At 43.4% G+C, this 19,006-nt stretch overlaps 1 protein-coding gene across 2 annotated transcripts in view; it reads left to right on the top strand.

Annotated features, from left to right (window-relative positions):
* LOC147461960 (uncharacterized) overlaps positions 1–18,651 on the top strand; it is a 33,412-nt gene extending 14,761 nt beyond the window's left edge. For both annotated transcript variants that reach the window (XM_086509425.1, XM_086509424.1), the window contains exons 2-6: positions 2,846–3,110; positions 3,203–3,468; positions 15,444–15,565; positions 15,634–15,716; positions 17,864–18,651. In XM_086509425.1, coding sequence (XP_086365551.1) covers positions 2,883–3,110; positions 3,203–3,468; positions 15,444–15,565; positions 15,634–15,716; positions 17,864–18,166 — 1,002 coding nt within the window. In that variant the 5' untranslated portion in view covers positions 2,846–2,882 and the 3' untranslated portion in view covers positions 18,167–18,651. The remainder of the gene's footprint in view (positions 1–2,845; positions 3,111–3,202; positions 3,469–15,443; positions 15,566–15,633; positions 15,717–17,863) is intronic.
* The last annotated feature ends 355 nt before the right edge of the window (positions 18,652–19,006 follow it).

Genomic DNA, 19,006 nt, shown 5'->3' with positions numbered 1-19,006 from the left:
TTTCCAGTGCATTTAACCTATTTTCCCTATTTTTGACATTTTCCACTTATTAATTTAAGTGACTTTTGTTGGAAAGTAGGTAGGGCAAATTGAGTAAGTTTGTATATAAGCAAACCTAGGCTAGCACTAATTGGCAGAAGAGGAAGGAGAACACGGGCCATAGGCAGCAGGTTCCTCCCCCTCTCTCTCAGCAAGATCCTTCCCTTGGTGGCGTTTTTCCTCCAAGCAAGAACCTCATCCTCTAGCGTTTTTGATCAAGGTCATCCTCGCCAAGACCTCCCATCCTCTAACGTTTTCTTCAGCAAGCATCATCGCCACAGTCCCCCCTTTTTGCTGGCGTTTTCAGCAGGCAATTGTCGCCTCTTTTACCTAGCAATTTCAGCAGTGCGCAGCAGCAGCAAATCAGCGCCTAAAGCATCAAGAATTCAGCCATTCGGGATCAGCCAAACCATCGTTTTTTTGGAGTACTTTCACGGCTGCAAATCAGCGTTTTTATGAGCAGCAAAACAGCGTTTTCAGCAGCAGCAGATTTCAGCCATTGGCGGTTTTGGACAGCAGATAGAGTGCATCAATTTTCAGCCATAGCGTCGGTCTCGGGGCCTTCGGAGGAGGGTTTTATGTCGTCTCTGGTGTCCTATTCTCTTCTCTCTCTATCTCTTAGTCTCACACACTCTCATGCACAGTGTCCATTCACTTTGTCAGTGATCATTGCACTCTCTCATTAAGAACGGAAGGCTCTCCCTTCCCTAAGAACAAAAGGAACCTTGAGCACATTCCGGAGCACTCATCTTGAGAAAAGTACAACATGTGTCACGTGACACATCCAACCCTATGTGTCCGTGGACAAGCTACAGCATAACAAGGGTTCAGTTCAGTCAAGTCAGTCTAGAATAGGAAGTGGTCTGGCACTTTTGTGAGTCTGTTCGTAGACCGTGCATGTCCAGACACTTAGTGTAGATACATATCCTCTGGTTGCGCACAGCATAATCATAAGCATTCCCAGTAGAATCCTTCAGGGGAATTTTCTAGTGCAGTTAACCTATTTTTCCTATTTTTGACATTTTTTACTTGTTAATTTAAGTGACTTTTGTTGGAAAGTAGGTAGGGCAATTTTGCTAAGTTTGTATATAAGGAAACCAAAGCTATCACTTTCTGGCAGAAGAGGCAGCAGGAGCACCTTGCTCAACAGACAACTTCTCGGCAGAACCCAAGAGGCCTAGCGTTTTTGCATCACTGCAGCAAACTAGCGCTTTTTGGACAAGAACAAGGATCAGCCAGCGTTTTTGCGTCTGCATCAACCCGGCGTCATCACGACACAGCAGATCAGCCCTAGCGTTTTTGCATCTGCATCATACCCCAGCGTTTTGCAGATTCTCCGCTACGGAATCTCAAGAAACCCCAGCGTTTTCAGTTTTCAGCCTTTAGACATCGCAGAAGAAGTCCCGAACCTCGTAGATCTCGCTTTTGTGCATTTTTTGGACTTTTTTACTTCCTTCCAAGGCAATTCTTGGTAGTCGATGTGAAGGGATTTGAGGCATCTTAATTGTGTACTCCACAACTCTCTTTATACCCAAAACTTTTATGGGAAGTGATCTGACTCAAGAAGTAAGAGCATGTATGGTGTGTTGACTAGGAGAAAATTTTTGAGAAAATGCTTTTGGATATTCTTAAACTCTTTCCAAGTAGATTTAGAGATGCCACCACCCTATACTTCCAACTACATAAAGAAGCACTAGTGTCACCAAGGTGTCAAAGAGGTATTTCTTGAGAACCCAACATTTACTCTCTCCCGCATAATGCCCCGTTGCACATGTTCCCAAATTCATAGTAGGCTCTCTTTTTGGCTTCCAAGTGTCACATAGCGCAATCATTTCATTTATGATTAGCAAGACACCTCAAGGCTAAGGTATTTGAAGCTCTCTAATACTTCAAGGGGCTCTTTATTGTACACAATACATGGCTTTTCTCCTTGTTGAGAGTTTTCACAAGCATAGTCTTTGTTTTGGGGCCATTCACAAACAGCCTACTATGCAAGCAAAAGTTTTCTAAGACAATCATAAGCTTTTGTGCAGCTTCTAAAGTATGGGCCAAAAGCACTACATCATACGCCTACAACAAAAGCATGGTCACCACATTCTCAATCATAACCTCCGCAATGTCTTCTTGTTGCATAAACTCTAGTATCGTGTGTTCCAGTTTATCAGTGAGAAGAGAGTCGGTGAAAGTGGGCATCCTTGCTTGACACCAATAGTACTCGACGCTCGTGGAAACCCCCCCCCCCCCCCAACACCGCTTGGACACATCACCTTCTCGTAAATACGAGAAATCGGTTGCATATATTCAGTTGGCACATAGAGATAGTTAGGCCGCCTCTTGCTTGAGATTCAGAGACACATAGTTACTCCTCCAAATCAGCCATGGCCCCTAGTGGAGGTGTGACAGTTACGTTTCACTGATGTCTTTGCACCCACATTTTGGTAGCTTGAGTTGGTTTGGTCCCAATCGTGAACCCGAGCACTGGGATATCATTTAGGTACTGGATGGAGCTAGATAGATAGTCATTCATAACATGGTTGTACTTATTGAGCATGTAGTTTTACCCTCCGAGTTTAGAGCCCCATCCCTCCATCACCATATCTACCCAAGTAGTCTTTTTAGGTTGACGGTAGGTAGTAATATATTTGTCGGAGCTAGATAGGTAGTCATTTTGTATCTTTGTCCTTTTTGTTGGAGACCGAGAATTTCTTTCTTTCACTTCAATTATCATCTCTCTCTGACTATTTCTGGAAAAGAATCGTTCAATTGTCTAGACTGGAGATTTATTATTTTTGTCCGCTGTCTGCAGGCTGGTATATTTTGAGTGCTTTATTGTATTTAGAATAATGTATAGGGCCATAGTTCAAGATGGCTTCAACACTGAAGAACCTGAAGCCACTCTCAAAATAATAGAGAAGCCTATACCAGAAGCAACCTTAGAACATGTTGTTGTGCACATGAAACTACGCCCAATCAACCCCACAGACATGGTTGCTATTCGCACCGGCAGATTTGTTCGATTTGCAAAGCATCCACTCACTCCAGGCTCTGAAGGCTATGGAGTAGTTCATTCGGTAATATGCTTGCAGCTTTTCATGAGTTAATATGGAGGGGAGAGTTTTTCAAAGCCAAGCTAATTACCAGCTGAAAATAATTGTTATTTAAGGTTGGAGATGATGTAAAGAATTTCAAGGTTGGAGATCGTGTGGTGCCTTTTATGTGGGAAGGGCTCTTGTATGGAGGCGGAGGATCATGGCAGGAATATGTTTCCGTAAAAGAAAAAATGCTTACTGCAGTTCCTGCATCTATTTCTGATGAAGTTGCTGCCCAGTTTGTTATCAACCCCTGGACCGTCTATGGAATGCTGAAGGATCTTGCCGTGCCTCGAGGGGAGTACATTCTTCAAACTGCTGCAGGATCTGTTTTAGGAAGGTAAGTATGAACTATGAAAGTAAACTTTTGACTGAGTGAAACAATAGGATGATGTTCAATGTGCTTTTTTCAATTATCTTACAAAGTTTTTCAATAGTCTTACAAATTTTTGAAGCTTCCTTTTTCTGAGCTGGCTGTTCACTCATTTGAGCTCGTGGTTACCTATTTGTACTTTTATCTGGAGCCTTGGGGCTTATATAATCTCTCTTTTTGACCTCTTGTCTGTAATTCAATGGCCGTCCAAGTGTTCGTAATTTCTTGATTTACTGGCCAACTTAAACAAACCAATTATAGGATCTTCAACATTTTGAAAGGCCATTTTTGTGATCAAGCTAGATGAAAGTGAGATTGTGAGCTCTTTCTAACATTGGTTAGTCGGCATTAATTGGCCTTTATTTATTACACTTCAAACAAGGTTACAAGTAAGGGTTTCTTGTGGCTCATTCTCTTTGCTGGAAAAAGGCATTTTGTTATGGCATGCACAGAAGCTAGTGATAGAGTTCTCTGCCAAACACACAAACCTTATTGTTCTTGAGTCATGCTTTTTTCTTGTGTGGCAAGTCAAACGTGTACTACTTTCAAAGGCATCCTTGTTTTATTAGGCTTCATGCTTATTTATGCTGGCTAGGTTTGAAAATAACTTAGTTTGGTTTGCAAATCCTTTATATCTAGTAGCGGGTTTGTTTAGGCAACTGAGGACTTATAGTTTATTTGTGTAAGGGACCTTCTGGAGCGATTGTATCATTTGGCTTTGGTAATAAAACCTTGCAGTTTGGAGCAGCCTAGAAATTGGAGACTGCCTCTTACATTTGTACATTCGATTTTACTTCACAAGTGGCCTTTATCATGACTGCATTCTCTGTCACCTCCAGGGTATGTTAGAAACTTGGTTTTGTCGGTTTCATAAACTACCAATTCAAAACATACTGGTTTCCTTGGTAGATACTTGTCATCTTGACGTGGTTTTAAGACAATTTCCTATTGAGAGTGGTGCTTTTCTTTGGCTTTTCCTAAAAACCACGATGTCATCAAAGAATGTGCCCGTGCCCACAAATTGCCCATCCTCTTGAAAGATGAGCTCCATCATAATCTTGAGTGTTGCGGGTGCATTTGTTAATTCAAAGTGGGATGACTCATGAACTATTCTTATTTAATCATAAGCTCTTTAAGCTGATGCTGCTCTAGATTTTTGATATAGGTGATCCAAAATGTTGTAAGTCCTAGATTAGGGAACCTATTGTTAAATCTAATTTTGTTAAATGCCCGGTAACCTCATTGTTCGAAATATGGTCGTAGGAAGCAAAATCCAGCCATTCAAACAATGAACCTAATGTCGTAGAAGGGGGCATATCGCTATTAGTAAACAAATGGTGCATGCTCTGAAAGCTTTTTAAGAGCAATTATTATAATCCTTGATCTATTCCCCTGACACAAGCGAAACTCTAGTCTAGTCTAGTCTAGGACAAAAAGTCATATACGTGGACCTCTTTATTGGCTAGATACTTTTGTAAGCCCAAATCTTTGCGGAAAGCTTCAAACTACTCACGAGGGAGAGCCTTTGTGAAAAGCTTAACAAGGATCTCCCGGGTAGACACGTAAGCAAAGCCGACCTCTCTTGCAAAGATTTCCTCCTTGACATAATGATAATCCACCTCAATGTGCGAGCATGGAACAACGGATTCCTTGCAACTGCCAAATGTCCAACAACCAAGTCAGTCGTAGGACGTCTAATGAAAACACACGCAAGAGTAATTGTGAAAGCTACCTTGTACTCATCCTCACTACTAGAAGTGGCCATTGTAGGCTCCATACTCAACCTAGGTATGCACTAGCTATCGAGCATGAAACAAAAACTGCTAGTGGACTCTCGTATGTCAATCTAAGTCTGAAAAAGAATGTGAATGTGGCGGCAATGATATCTCTTTGGGGTAAACAACCCAAGATGTGTAGCCTTCCAATGCGTAGACCATGGACTATCCATGAATTTGCTTATCTGCAAGACTCCATATTGAATATCTGGCCTCATGATGTATACATAAATTAGGCAACCAACAACCTGCTTATTCAAAATAGCTAACAGCATCAGGTGACTAAGCTTTAAAGTGGTCTCCATGGAGTAGCATTAGGCTTGTGGTCTTCAAGGCCGAACCTACGCAACAATGTCTCAATGTACTATGGCTGACACAAAGCAATACCTCCATCAACCTGCTTAACCGTATGTCCAAATAATTATGCAAAAGCCCCAAGTCTGACATCTCAAAAGAAGCAATCAAATCAGCTTTGGAATTAGCAATATGTCCCTCATACGGTCTAGTGAGAAACATGTCATCAACGTAGAGCACAATGATTAGGACTACATGCCTGACATACAAAGTGCTCTTAGTGGGACTATTTTGACAACAATGTGTATCCAGATGAACACCATGGCTACAGGGAATGGCCATTTATAATTTTATTGGTCTCCATTCCTTATTCTTAGTCCAACTTCCCGTTCTGATTCTCTGTTCCATGTTTCAAACGTGAGTATCTGTAGCAAGGAATGGCATTTCATGGCCGGTGCTGTTATGTCCCCAGACATAAGGATGGGTGCTTGCATTATGTCTGGCCAATGTGAACTCGGCCCTTTAGTTATGAAGTCCTATAAATAGGACTTGAGCCTCGTTTGTGAGATATCTTGTGTGATCACCACACTTGGACTCTTGGCCCTTGGTAGCTCTGCCCGCACACCCGTACTAGTGTGGGCTCTGGTGGTATGGGACACTGGCTCTTGCGGCAGAGGCTAGCCCGCTTGGCTACAGGCTCCCAGGCTCGGGCGTGAGCCCATATTGGCTCCATGGTTGGGAGGTGAGCCTGATGTCCGCTCACTATGTGTGTCTAGGTGTGAGTTTGGCTTGTGTCATGCCATGTGTGGAGGATGGATGTGGCGAGGGACCAACATTGATATCAGACGTACACAAAACCACTAGAGCTCATGGAGCCGTGATGGCCCAGCCTGACAGGCTCTGGTGGTATGGGACGCTACTAGTGAGAGAGGAGGGCAAGGTTGAAGGGGGGCACATGCCAGCCGTTGTTGAGAATCTGGTTAGTCCTTTCTCACGGAATCTCGTGTGTGGAATGTTGATTGTCAGTAGTAGTCACATGGTTGCTAGGTGTGTGTTGTAACTTGTATATCTTCTTCGTATCTGTAGATGCTTGAGGATGTCCTTGAGTGCTGCCACTCAAAGGGCATGGCAGTTCTTCCATTAGCACATGGCGGTGAGAGGAAGTGATTTAATGGAGTATGTTCTTTACGCATGGTCTAGTAGAGGAAGAAAGAGAGCGATTGTCCTTTACATGTTGCTGTTGACAGATAAGTCTCCCAGTACGGTTATCTTTGAGGCACAGTACAATGCTTTCGTTGTAAAGGATTGTCTCATGGCTTGGCCCCTCTCAAATCATCTTGAAACTGATGGACATCCGACAGACTGAAAGCACAAATCAAACTATGAAGGACATGTTAGCAACGACGTCAATCTGATTGGGAACGCTATCTCCCACAGATTGAGTTTGCTTATAACAGTACAAAGCACTCGATTACTGGTTATAGCCCGTTTATGCTCATGTACGGTTATTGGTCGAAACCACCAATTGCCGCCAGATTCAAGGGGATCAAAATTTGATCGGTAGCCGATTTCTGACATGATATGCAAGAAATGCTTCTGATCGCGAAAAAGAGCATAAAGACGGCACAAGATGGTGCCACTTTTTATGCTAATCAGCATCGATAGCCCCGCGAACTCCAGGAGGGCATGTGGGTTTACCTTATGATACTGAAGGATTCCAAAACGATGCGAACTGGTCCATGCTCTATGTTATCTTCTTGTCCGTTTCAGATCATAAAGAAGATAAGTGGGGTTTCTTTTAAGTTGGACTTGCCTCAAGGCATTACTATTCATCCCGTGTTCACGTGAGCCGTCTGAAAGAACGGTTAGGGCAGAATGACTTAGTAATTCCTCCTGAGCAAGCCCCGAAAACTTGGAAGACACCACTGGTTACGTTCCTCTTGAACCCGAATCGATTCTCGACCACATGGTGCGCAAGTCTCGCAAGACTTTGTACCCTGAGTATTTGATCAAGTGGAAGCATCGTCCTGAATCCCAAGCCCATAATAGACACCCTATGTAGCTAGTTATTGTCTCTGTGTCATAATGTATGTAAAAATGTTCATACATATACACGAATGCTTTTGTGTCGAATATACACGAATGTAATGGGTATGTAATATACACGAATACTCTTGTCGATGCCTATCTAATTTTTATCTTAAGGTGCTCTGAAGTGCTGGCCAAGTGCTTCGAAAACTGTCAATGGCTAAGTGGTCAAGTGGTAATAATGTGCGTGTCTTTGTGCCTAAGTCTTTGTTAAGTGGTTTGAAATGTTGGGAATCAGTTAGATTGTTAAGGAATTGCTTTCCCAGTTTCATAACCGAGGATATTGCTGAGGACCACAATTAAAAATAAAGGGGGAAGTGTTATGTCCCTAGACATCAGGATGGGCGCTTGCAGTATGTCCGGCCAGTGTGAACCTGGCCCTTAAGTTATGAAGTCCTATAAATAGGACTTGAGCCTCATTTGTGAGATATCTTCTGATCAGCACAATTGGACTCTTGGCCCTTGACAAATCTGCCCGCACACCCGTACTGGTGTGGGCTCGGTGCAGTGTTTGGAAAAAATGTGTTTCAACTTAATATCATGCCAGTTGAGGGCAAGGAGAAAAGGAAAAATTCTGCCCTAAAATAGAGAAAAATAGTGTAAAAAATCAAAAAAATAACCCAATTTTTTGAAATCTCCTCTTGGCAAATTCAAGGAACAGAATTTTGTATGTTAGGGAGTGATTTTTCTTGAACATTGGCTTGGTGGTATGGGACACCGGCTCTTGCGGCAAAGGCTAGCCCGCTTGGCTGTAGGCTCCCAGGCTCGAGGGTGAGCCCGTATTGGCTCTATGGTTGGGAGGTGAGTGTGATGTCTGCTCAATATGTGTGTCTAGGTGTGAGTTTGGCTTGTGTCATGTGATGTGTGCAGGATGGATCCGGCGAGGGGCTAACAGGTGCCGTTCCCTGTTTTCGACTTTCGGTTCTAGGTAACTATGATAAACATGTTCCTTTTCATACCACGCATGTGGAGCTTGCTCCAAACAACACAAAGCTTTTTTAAGCGTGTACACTTTGTTTTCTTGCCTTTTTTGAATAAAACTACGAGAGTGTGCTGCATACACTTCCTCATGATGATCACCATTGTAGAAAGCAATCATGATGTCCAAGTAATGTATAGTCCAACCATTATGAGCTGTTAATGCACAAACTTTACAAATGGTAGTCATATGACAAGTGGAAGTAAAAGTCTCCTCAAAATCAATGCTCTTTTTTGGGCATACCCTTTTTTGCCACAAGTCTAGCCTTATAGCGATCAACACTATCATCAAGCTTACGTTCAACTTGAAAACCCACTTAGATTCAATGGCCTTTTTGCTGAGGCGAGTCACACAAAGACCATTGTCATTTTTCACAATAGTATGATATTCAGATTGCGTCACATCAAGCCAGTTTTGTGAATTTTATGCTTCATTGACAAAGGATCTGCCTCATCATACATAGTAGACACACTCGAACATAACAATATGATGCACAATGTGTTTTTTGGATTTTGTGTTTATCATATGAAAAAGGTTCTTCCTCATCATACATTTTAAACACATCATACATGTAACAGACTTGGACACTCCAAGTCGAGATTCTACCGCGACACCACAAGAATTCACTTCAAAACAGTTCACAGTTTACAATTGATTCGACACTGGCCCAACGGAGTTCCGTGCCTAGAGATATTGGCCCCAAAGACTAGCGCCCCTTTCGGTTTTTTTTTTTTTGTATTAATCTGCAACTCAAAGTACAAAGGAGTGGAAGGCTCTCTGCGTCTAGATGCTCTGAGAAGTGGGAGGCCTGCCCACTTATTTAAAGGTTTACAAGGGATGCCAAAAGCAGAGCCCCAAAAGCTGAAAACTCAAAAGCCCGTTTTTAAAATAGGCTTAAAAATAAAAGCAAAGCTCTCTCTTTCTCTTTCTAATGCCGTAGAGATTTTACGTAACCAAAAGCTGACCACGCAAAAGGTTCTTTTTCCGTATGCTGCTTCCGCGAATGGTGCTGCAAAATGCCGGCGTCCGTAGAGCAAGCCACGTCAGCAGCTTCAGCGCCGTATAGGGCATTTCCGGGACGTCAGCATTTCCGGCCAAGAGAGGGTGTATGTGTGTGTGTGTTGTGGGCTCTCCACGTCACGAGTTTGTGACAATACATACTAGACACAACCAAAACATAACAATTTGATGTACAAGAGGCATGCTAAGAGCCTGAACTGGTATGACTAGACAAGATGCACCCAATTCATAGTCATGCAAAGTTTGCACCAACCATTTTGGCATACCTATAGCCTAGACCTATCCTCATTAATGACATCTCCTACATTTGCATCAAAGAATGGCTTATTTGTAACGTCATTTAAAGCCTACATAGGTTGTATATGTGCCTCACTAGGATTTCATACCATTAAACAAAGGCAACAATGTCCTACAACTACTGCTTGTCTATCCACTGCGTCACTTGCCCCAAGTGGGCGGCAAGTGACGAGGTTCATAGTCTGACCTCGTGGCGGGAAGAGGTTTGTTTTTTTCCAAGAAAAAGATCCTTCTACTAGTTAATAAACCTCCCAACGGGCTACTAACTGCCCCAACAAGAGGGGGCTACATCAGCATGAGGGGAGACTCTCCCAATGAAAAAATGAGAGGTGTACAATGACGGCTAAATCTGGAGATCGGAGAGGAAACAACTACACAGGTGGCCGGTAGAGCCATCTAGGAACCCCATGGACCATGGTATAGAAAGACCCTGGATGCCAAAGTTGTAGGGATGCGTCTCTGCTCTCCCGCATTTGGTCGGAGTTGCCCTAAAGCCTCTCGAACTGTCCTTGAAGTGTATGGATCAGCTCCAGCCAGATATCTCGTATAGTCTCCACTGGTGGAATGGGACGGGCCTCGAAGATGCGGAAGCAACGAACTCACCAGCTTGAACCAAAGAGTCAGAGGCTGCAGATAAGCTCTCAACAAAGCTCTCTATCACTGCTCCACTGGTGAGGCGTAAGCTCTGTGGCAGGCTGGGGAGTGTAGGCCGGCTCTCATGTATCACAATCATCTTGCTAGCTGACGACAACTCAAAACCAAGTGCTGGGCGTGTGAGGGTGGACTAGGCAGCGGCACCCCAAGTGTAGTGCCTAGCTGACGACAAGGCTGGCATCAGCCTTAAAATCCGAAGCCAAATGTGCTACGCCATTGGGTAGTCCCATAGACAATGCCTCTCTGACTCAAGAGGGTGGTCACAAGTGGCAAAGCCTGTCAAATCGCCACTGTAGACCAACCAACTCCCAACCGCGATAGCTCGATGGGCGACTAGCCGCTAAAACATGGTGGCTCTCCACGGCTGTCTGCTGTCCCACGTGCGCTCACAAAAGTCTTTCAGGAACTCAATTGTGAGGCCCTCCACTTGCCAGTGACCTACTGCAGTAGGGGGGGCCTCTCTTTGAGCAATCAGTATGTGAAGCCTCAGTCGTGCTGTGTACTGGAAGAAAGGGATCCTGGGTGATCAACTGAAGCAAAAGGATCTCCCCAAAACCACTCCCCAGGGTCCCACTGCAATCGTGAGAGGGGGCGACTCTCTCAAGCCCAAAGCCTCCAATGTCTAGTCTCAAGATTTGATGGGTCAGGATCAAGCACAGATGTCCTCCTTGTGATGCCCATAACTCAAATCCGCTGGAAACAATCTGGCACCTTTGGTGCCTCAGTAGTAACTGTGTGTAGGCGACCCTCTCGTTGAACCTCAAAGAGCATGCAAAGGCATGAGCCTGAGCAAGCCCTGATTGCAATGAGGACCTCAAGGCGAGTGAAGGCCCTCATCCAGCTAGCAGCCACCAGCTCAATAGATGTGTGCCACTCTACCGATAGAGCCTCGACGATGTCCTGACACATGCTCTGTACTCCCCTCATACTGCGCAGCTGGGTGCTCTGTATCTCCTCGGAAGTGCTGTAAGCTGCAACCAGTCTCCTAGGGTGCGAGCTAAACCCTCTGTCATGAGACCCCATGTCCCTCTCTGTGTACTGACCAAAGGGTTTCGTTTCAGAGGAGGCTGCCTCAAGCGCTCCCCATTGCATGTGGGTGGTGCTGCTTAAGTCTCCCCTTGAGCTACTCCTAACACCGAAGCTAGCTCAACGCGAAACATTCCTCCCATCTCCTGATCAGGCCCACTCTGCGTATCTCTGTTAACATGCAACGAGTGGATGGGCTCCAAGGGCCACCTGTCTATGGGTCTCAGCCTCTAATCTGGTGTAGCAAAAGTTCCTTCCAGGGCTCCTCGCCTGGAAGAAGACCTCTGACAATGAGCTTCCCAAGGAGGGCTCTACTCTGTTGTGTTGGATCGATGATACCGAGCCCTCCCTGAGAGCAAGGTAGGGTGATCACTTGCCAATAGACTTTGGCCTGAGCTGACTGCGTGTCTCTCCCTATGTAACAGGAGGGCACCACGTGCCAACGGAAAAGAAGAGATTGAACAACTTTAATTACTTCAAATAACAACTGAATGGAAAGAGAAACACGACACACGAAACGCGGAGGGGTGGAGTTCCACCCCAAGAGAGCACTGGCCCCAAACCTTGGCGCCCCTTTCGGTATTTCTTTATATTGCTTCAACACGGTACAATTCCGATGGCTGTGCTTTACATCTCTCGTTGGTAGATTGCGAGAGTGGATCCCATGGGTCTTATTCAAAGGCCCTAGGGCCAAAAGTAGTCACATGAAAAGCATCAGGTAAAAAGCATTTGGTACAAAAGCACGGAGTCCAAAAGCTACCAGGGCGAAAATCCTTATAGCTGCCACGTCACCAGCTGTCAGCGCAAAACGTGGGTTGCCGTACAGTGTGCCACTTGGCATGTCAATGCAGAACGCGGAAGATCCGTATAGTTGTGCCCCATCATCATCTGCTACGATGAGGTGGTAGAAAAACATCCCAAAATCTCTTGCAATAGATGTCCAAAATATCTCCCTTGGTCATCCGAAGATGATTCCAAGCGGTAATCACATCACGTTCGTACTCATGAGTGAGCCATGAGAAAAGAAAAAGTCTCTTGAACTTTAGCCACTTGGTCGGTGCTTCTTTTCGTAACAAAAGTGTGGACCACCATGTGCGTGCATTTCCTTTCAAATAGGATGTTGCCCTCTTGATCTTGGAGTGCTCTGAGTAGCGGCCTCCAGAAAAAGCTTTGTCAAATTGTTGAATAAAAGTGAGGGCCTTGTGAGCATCTCAAAAGGTTGAAAAGGTATCAAATTTTACTACGTGCCACCCTCCTTGAATTCTTTGGTCTTCTTGCTCTTATCCTCAAGAAAGTCGTATTGATTGTCTCTATAAAAATGTTTCCTCTATGAATAAAACATCTTGTCATCAGAGTCCAAGCTCTCAGAAGAGGATGAATCCTCAGAACTGTGAGAAAATTTCCGAGATCTTTGGTGGGATCTGCTTTAGTAGCCTTCTTCTTGTTCTTTCCATGTCTCTAGTTGTTCCGTCGTTTCTTGCCCTTTCTGTCCTCATCACCAGAATCAGAAGAGGAAGAGATGTTGGAATTATATGAAGATGATGAGGACGAACTGGACACACCCTCGAAGCGTACATGCTTCTTGGATTTTCGTGCATTTGCAAAAGAAGGTTGTCGTCCCAAGTAACGAGGATAATCTGTTCCCTTGCTGCGTCTCTTTGAATGCTTCGTGGTCTTCAATATTTTGTTGCCTCGTCGTTCGATCACATTATCAATTTCATCTTCAGTGTACATCCGCGGGGCAGGTGGTTTCTTCAATGCGGACTTTAATGGTGAATCAATGGCCGTACGCCATTGGGAATGCATCTCATCAATTAGGTGTCGGGTCAAAAATTTTGCGTATTGGGGATCCTTAGAATGCTGTAGCATCTGCTTAGCATAAGCATCAACCTATTGTTGACGTTTCATCTCCATTCGTTCATACTTCGTAGGCCGCGTGGCCCGTACTGTGTCGCAAGATAATTTGTTTGCACCCAGAGAGATTGGCCCCAAAGATTGGCGCCCCTTTCGGTATTTCTTTTTCATTAATCATTGCAAAGTACAACTCCCGCGAGTCCTCGGCTCTCAGGCTCTGTGTCCAGAGGCCCTCAAGAGTGGGGCCCTTGGGTTCCTTTTATTCTTACAAAGGGATGCCAAAGGCAGAGCCCCAAAAGCAATTAAACCCAAAAGCAAGGGATCCCAAAAGCAACTGGCTCCAAAAACTGCCAAAAAGCAGCCAGCACAAAATACGGAATTCCGTACAGCCCTGCCACGTCAGCAGCCAGCGTGAAACGCGGAAATCTGTACAATCTGCCATGTCAACCTGCCAGCGTGTTTTGCAGGATTCTGTACTGCTACCACGTGGCCTGCTGTCCGTACAGGCTGCCACGTCATCAATCTGCCTGTGAGTGGTCATGCCACGTCATCAGCTTGTGACAAAGTGCCTCTCTCAAGTGTATTCACACACATCACAATTATAATATAGAGACCAAAGAGAATGTCCCATCCTTTTCAGTACAAATAAGACCAAAGAGACTCCTTTCTTGATCACTAAAATTTTCTTTGGATCATCTTAATACCTTGCTCATATTTACATGTCTTAGGTAGCTAATCTCGTGTATAGAGAACTCTTGTTTTACTATAGATCAGAAGCTTGCTATCTTGATTGTCCCATCCTTTTCAGCACAAATAAGACCAAAGAGACTCCTTTCTTGATCACTGAAGTTTTATTTGGATCATCTCAATACCTTGCTCATATTTACGTGTCTTAGGTAGCCAATCTTGTGCATAAAGAACTCTCTACTATAGCTTAGAAGCTTGTTATTTTGAAGCAGCTTAAGACAATGACTGCCCTTTGTTCTGTGGATGAAATGACGAAGAGAACGTGAGATTCATACCCAAATTTTTGCACAGTCCTGGAAAACAAACTCGTCAACCCGGGGTCTCTGTCTGACATGATTCGACATTCCGAAGATATGTACAGTGAGCAGTTGAGCCAAGTGATCGTCAATGAACTGAAACTGACTTGATACATGACGGAAACACTATAAACAAGAGAATCTACAGGAGATATGAGAGAGTCAGAGTTTCCCTTGAAGAAGATTGGCCCTCAAATAGGTGCCTTTGGTGATATTTCTTTATTTCAATTAATCCAAGGAAAGTGTAAGGCCCTCTGCTTGGAGACACCACTCTCAGTTACAGCTCCTTTAATTTGTACTCTTGATTACAAGCAATCCCCAGAAGCAACCGCTAAAAATAACCCACTATAGTGAAAAACAACTTGTTAACTTTTTATCCTCAAAATCAATCGTAAGCTGCTGCCAACATCCATACATCTTGTAAAATGCGGCAGGAATTGCACCTAGATTTGTCACCCAATCCTTCTCCTTCCATTACCCAGGTCTTTTGCAGTATTCATATCAGAGGCTCTTGCTTGGCTTCCAAGATGCTCTTTGGGATCAAAACTCAAGACATTGAACCTCATACAGTCTCTCTTCGAACCACAGTTTTTCTAAATTGAAAGAGAACTTCCGTCTGCATAATCAGTCACCGAATTGGTATCACATTGGACGTATTTTCAACATAAATGCTCACAGTATCCGTTCTTTCTGCCCTGTTTTTTGTGCAACTATCTAATGCTCATTGTGTTGTTTTAATTGCATCATCCACTGGCTTTTCCTGCATTATTCAAGCAGTTTGTCCTCGTATGTTTTTATAATCAGGATCTAAACCACTTAATGAGCACAACTGGGGAAGTGTGTCTCTCACTTCACTGCACAAGCTTTCTCTTGTCTGACCATTGTCTTCAGATCATAGTGTGGCTGTTCCAGACAGGTAATACAACTTGCCAAGCATTGGGGCATCAAAACCATCAACATTGTGAGACGTCCAGAACAAAAGGAGGAGCTGAAGCTACTTGGTGCTGATGAGGTTATTTGTTCCTCCACAGAAGGTAATTAGGCTATAGCAAGGCTACATCTGCTTGTGAGTTCACAAGCTGTAATGCTTCTCCGGTTTCAGATGTGATCACCAGAGTGAAGGAGATAACCGAGAGGAAGCTTGCATATGGCTCACTTGATTGTGTTGGTGGAACCTTGACAAAGGTATGCCACTTTTACTTACACGTGCGTGCACGCGTGCGCACGTGTACATATGTGAGACTCCTCCATATGTGCAATGTCCATTCATACATACATGCAAACGTGCAGACATACATCAATACATATGTGCAGACATGAATAATGCATGCATACACATGCACATACATACGCATGGACATCCATGCATGCATAAGCACATCTGTAACAGTCTGAGACCATGTGCAAGGTTTTAAACAACTGCCAAGACTTGCATAGCAACTGAAAACTAAGAAACATTGCACAAGAGAGCAACCAGTGAGAGTGGAGTTCCTCTTGGAGATGATTGTTCCCAGTGGTACCCCTAGTGCTATTTCTCTATCGTTACATAATACAATTCTGTGCTGGGAGAAATCCCAATCTGATTACAACTGGCACGTGGCGTTTAAAAGAAAGGACTTGTTGCTAAAAGCAAAAACACTCTCAAGGGCTTGGCTGAAAACTTATATGGTAAAAGAAACTTGTTGACTCTTAGCCCATGTTGGAATTCTCACAAAAAGCATCTGTTATGCTCCCACATCAGCCAAAGCATCCATTCAGTCTGTTGTTTGTACAGCCCACCATGTCAACAATGCAGTCTTTTGTACATGCTTGTGCCACGTAAATGTGCCCTGTCATCAATTTCCCTCTTGAAGAAGAGTAATTATCCTGGAATTGCGAGCCTCACAAAGCAAGACAGTATATGTCTGGCATGATGAGACATCTGATGTCACCAATACACTAGTCTAACACAGATACATTTTATGCATGTACTTGATAGTTAAACAGTTAAAATCTTGACTCTTGACATAAACTGTGTGTAATAGGGCCAGGTATGCTATCCAACCAAGCGTCAAAATGGTTCTCGAAACGGTTTATCTTCTAAGTTGATCTCCATCTTAACACCCTTCTAAAACCTTGTATGCCATCTTTCTTGGTGAAATAATGCCCTTTATAGGTATCTTTAGGCAACCAACAGACCAAAATTGATTGCAATTCCATGCAATCTGTGCTCGACTTGACTTTTTGCCACTCGGATATGCTCTAAACTGCGAGCATCGAGAAGTAGCAATCAAACATATTCTGATTTCTTTATAGAAACCCTAATATGTTACTAGAAGCCTTAAAATTTGGAAGGTGGCCATAATTGAAATCCCGTGTCAATGGGTAAGGCTCGTTGAGACGATCAACTTTAACTTATGCAGCTTCTTCAAATTTTCAACGCTTCAGAGATTTTGAGAATATTCCACAAAAAAAAAGCAACAAAAAGCTTGCTTTTTGTACTTTTGTAAAGCAAAAAAAAGCATATTTAACCACGGAAACTAGTTCTAGTTGATTTCCCATGTCTTCATGCGCTTCTCCATGCCCTTTCTCACTGGTCATTCCGTCAACACTGGTCAAACTTGCCAAAGAATAGTCAAAAAGTTCTGATTTCTCTCTTTTTTTTTTCCATCGTCTTGTATAAAAAACACAGCATTCTTCATAGAAATGTCTTGATTCTTATGCTTTTCTCCTATTTCACTTCATCATATGTTTTTTATTTTCTTTATCCACTTCTATCTTTTTATTATCATCTTCATTACTTGCAAGATGATGATAGTTTGGCTTCCACATAGCAAGCCTGCTTTAGCATCTGGATAGGATAAGAACAATGGACTGAGCTTTGATGACTGATGGTCTGACACCAAGTGTGAGGCAGTGTAACTACTGCAATGACTTGCACATTAACTGAAAATTTAGAAACAAGCACAAGTAAATAACTACAAGACGGGTGAGAGGCGGAGTCTCTCTAGGAGATGATTGGCCCTAAGGTAGGTGTCAGTGTCGGTGCCGCTGCCACTGCCTGTGTCTCTTTATTTAATGATGAAGCAAACATAGTACAAGTGCTCTCTGCTTGGAGAGACTACTCTTATAATCTGATTACAACTGGTGCATGGCCTTTAATTTGTAGGACCTGTTGATAAATGCACCAAAAGCTCACTAAAAACTTCAATTTGTCATAACATTCACACGTCATCCATGGATACATATATGTATGGACACACATGTACATAAATATCAACTATCTATATGCACACATTCCTCTATATAAGTGGAGTTTGTGAACAGTTTCTTCATGGTTGTTGCTGATACAGAGTGTTCTTGCAAGCACAAGGCGAGGAGGGCAGGTGTTTGTCTATGGGGTTCTTGCTGGAGATGAAGCTGTTGTGCTCATCAATGATCTATTTAGGCAAGTCCATGTAACTGGTTGGATCCTCACCAACTATTGGAATGTTGAAGAAAGGCGCAAAGAGTTTGTGGAAGAGGTTTGGAAGCTTTTAGAAGCCAATGTGTTGCAGCCGTACACAGGCGAGAAGTTTGATCTTGCTGACTTCAAGGAGGCCATGAAGAAGTCAGAAGAGGTTGGTAGAGGGGGCAAAGTACTTCTTACAAGCTAAACCTGTTGTGCTGATGCAGCAGGGCCTCTGTTGATACACTATATTGAGTCTGTTGTTGGAAAATAATGTACAGAACAGAATAATGTAAAGAAACTAGCTAAGGGTTTTTCCTGATGGGATTGCTACCGTATTATGTCCATGGATCTCCAAGAAGATATACCATAATGCTCGTGGCTGGCTCAAAACGTCCCATGGTCTGCTCTAGTCAGTATCTATGTCCAAAATCATCAAATAGGCCAATGTGGAATGTGTCCAAGGGTAAACATTTACTCATTCTGCAGGTTTCTCCCTTGGACCTCAATCTACTTGCATGTTTGCTTTACAAAACCAATAGTCTAAATAAGAGAGCAGTACATGACCAGTGCTTCTCCTTGCAGTGTTTCATTCTAAAAGTTTTTACTACTGGCGTCAACAAAAGCTTCATTTGTAATTCTTAGCAGGAACATATTTAATCCAATGTTGTTGGTTATTACCGAAGCGCCAAAGGTGATCTTGTCAAGGTTTATTATTATGTCTTTATACTCATTGCCGCTTGGGTAGGAAGAACATGCATCTTGCGTAGTAGCATGCATGATTCAAAGAACTCAACCTTGTTACCATATCGACATACAAAAAAGCACTACTGTTGATGAGGGATGGAGAGGGAAACCGTAAGGTTTGGATATGGGTGCAAAACTTGATGGAGGGCTCTGAAAATGAATGGAATAAGCAATTGTAGGCCCACTTATCCTATTCTGGGTGTCGCATGTCAATTGAAGTTAACAAATGTCTTCATCTAGTAGATTGAAATGAAAGAAGACTTAACGTTTCCTCTCTTGCTAAGAGTTACTCACACATGCT

This window comes from Adiantum capillus-veneris, chromosome 3 (genome assembly GCF_014529385.1).
Source record: "Adiantum capillus-veneris isolate H3 chromosome 3, ASM1452938v2, whole genome shotgun sequence".
In the NCBI taxonomy this organism is placed as follows: Eukaryota; Viridiplantae; Streptophyta; class Polypodiopsida; order Polypodiales; family Pteridaceae; genus Adiantum; species Adiantum capillus-veneris.
Note: the sequence above shows the minus strand (reverse complement) of the source record. Positions and strands in the feature narration are given on the sequence as shown.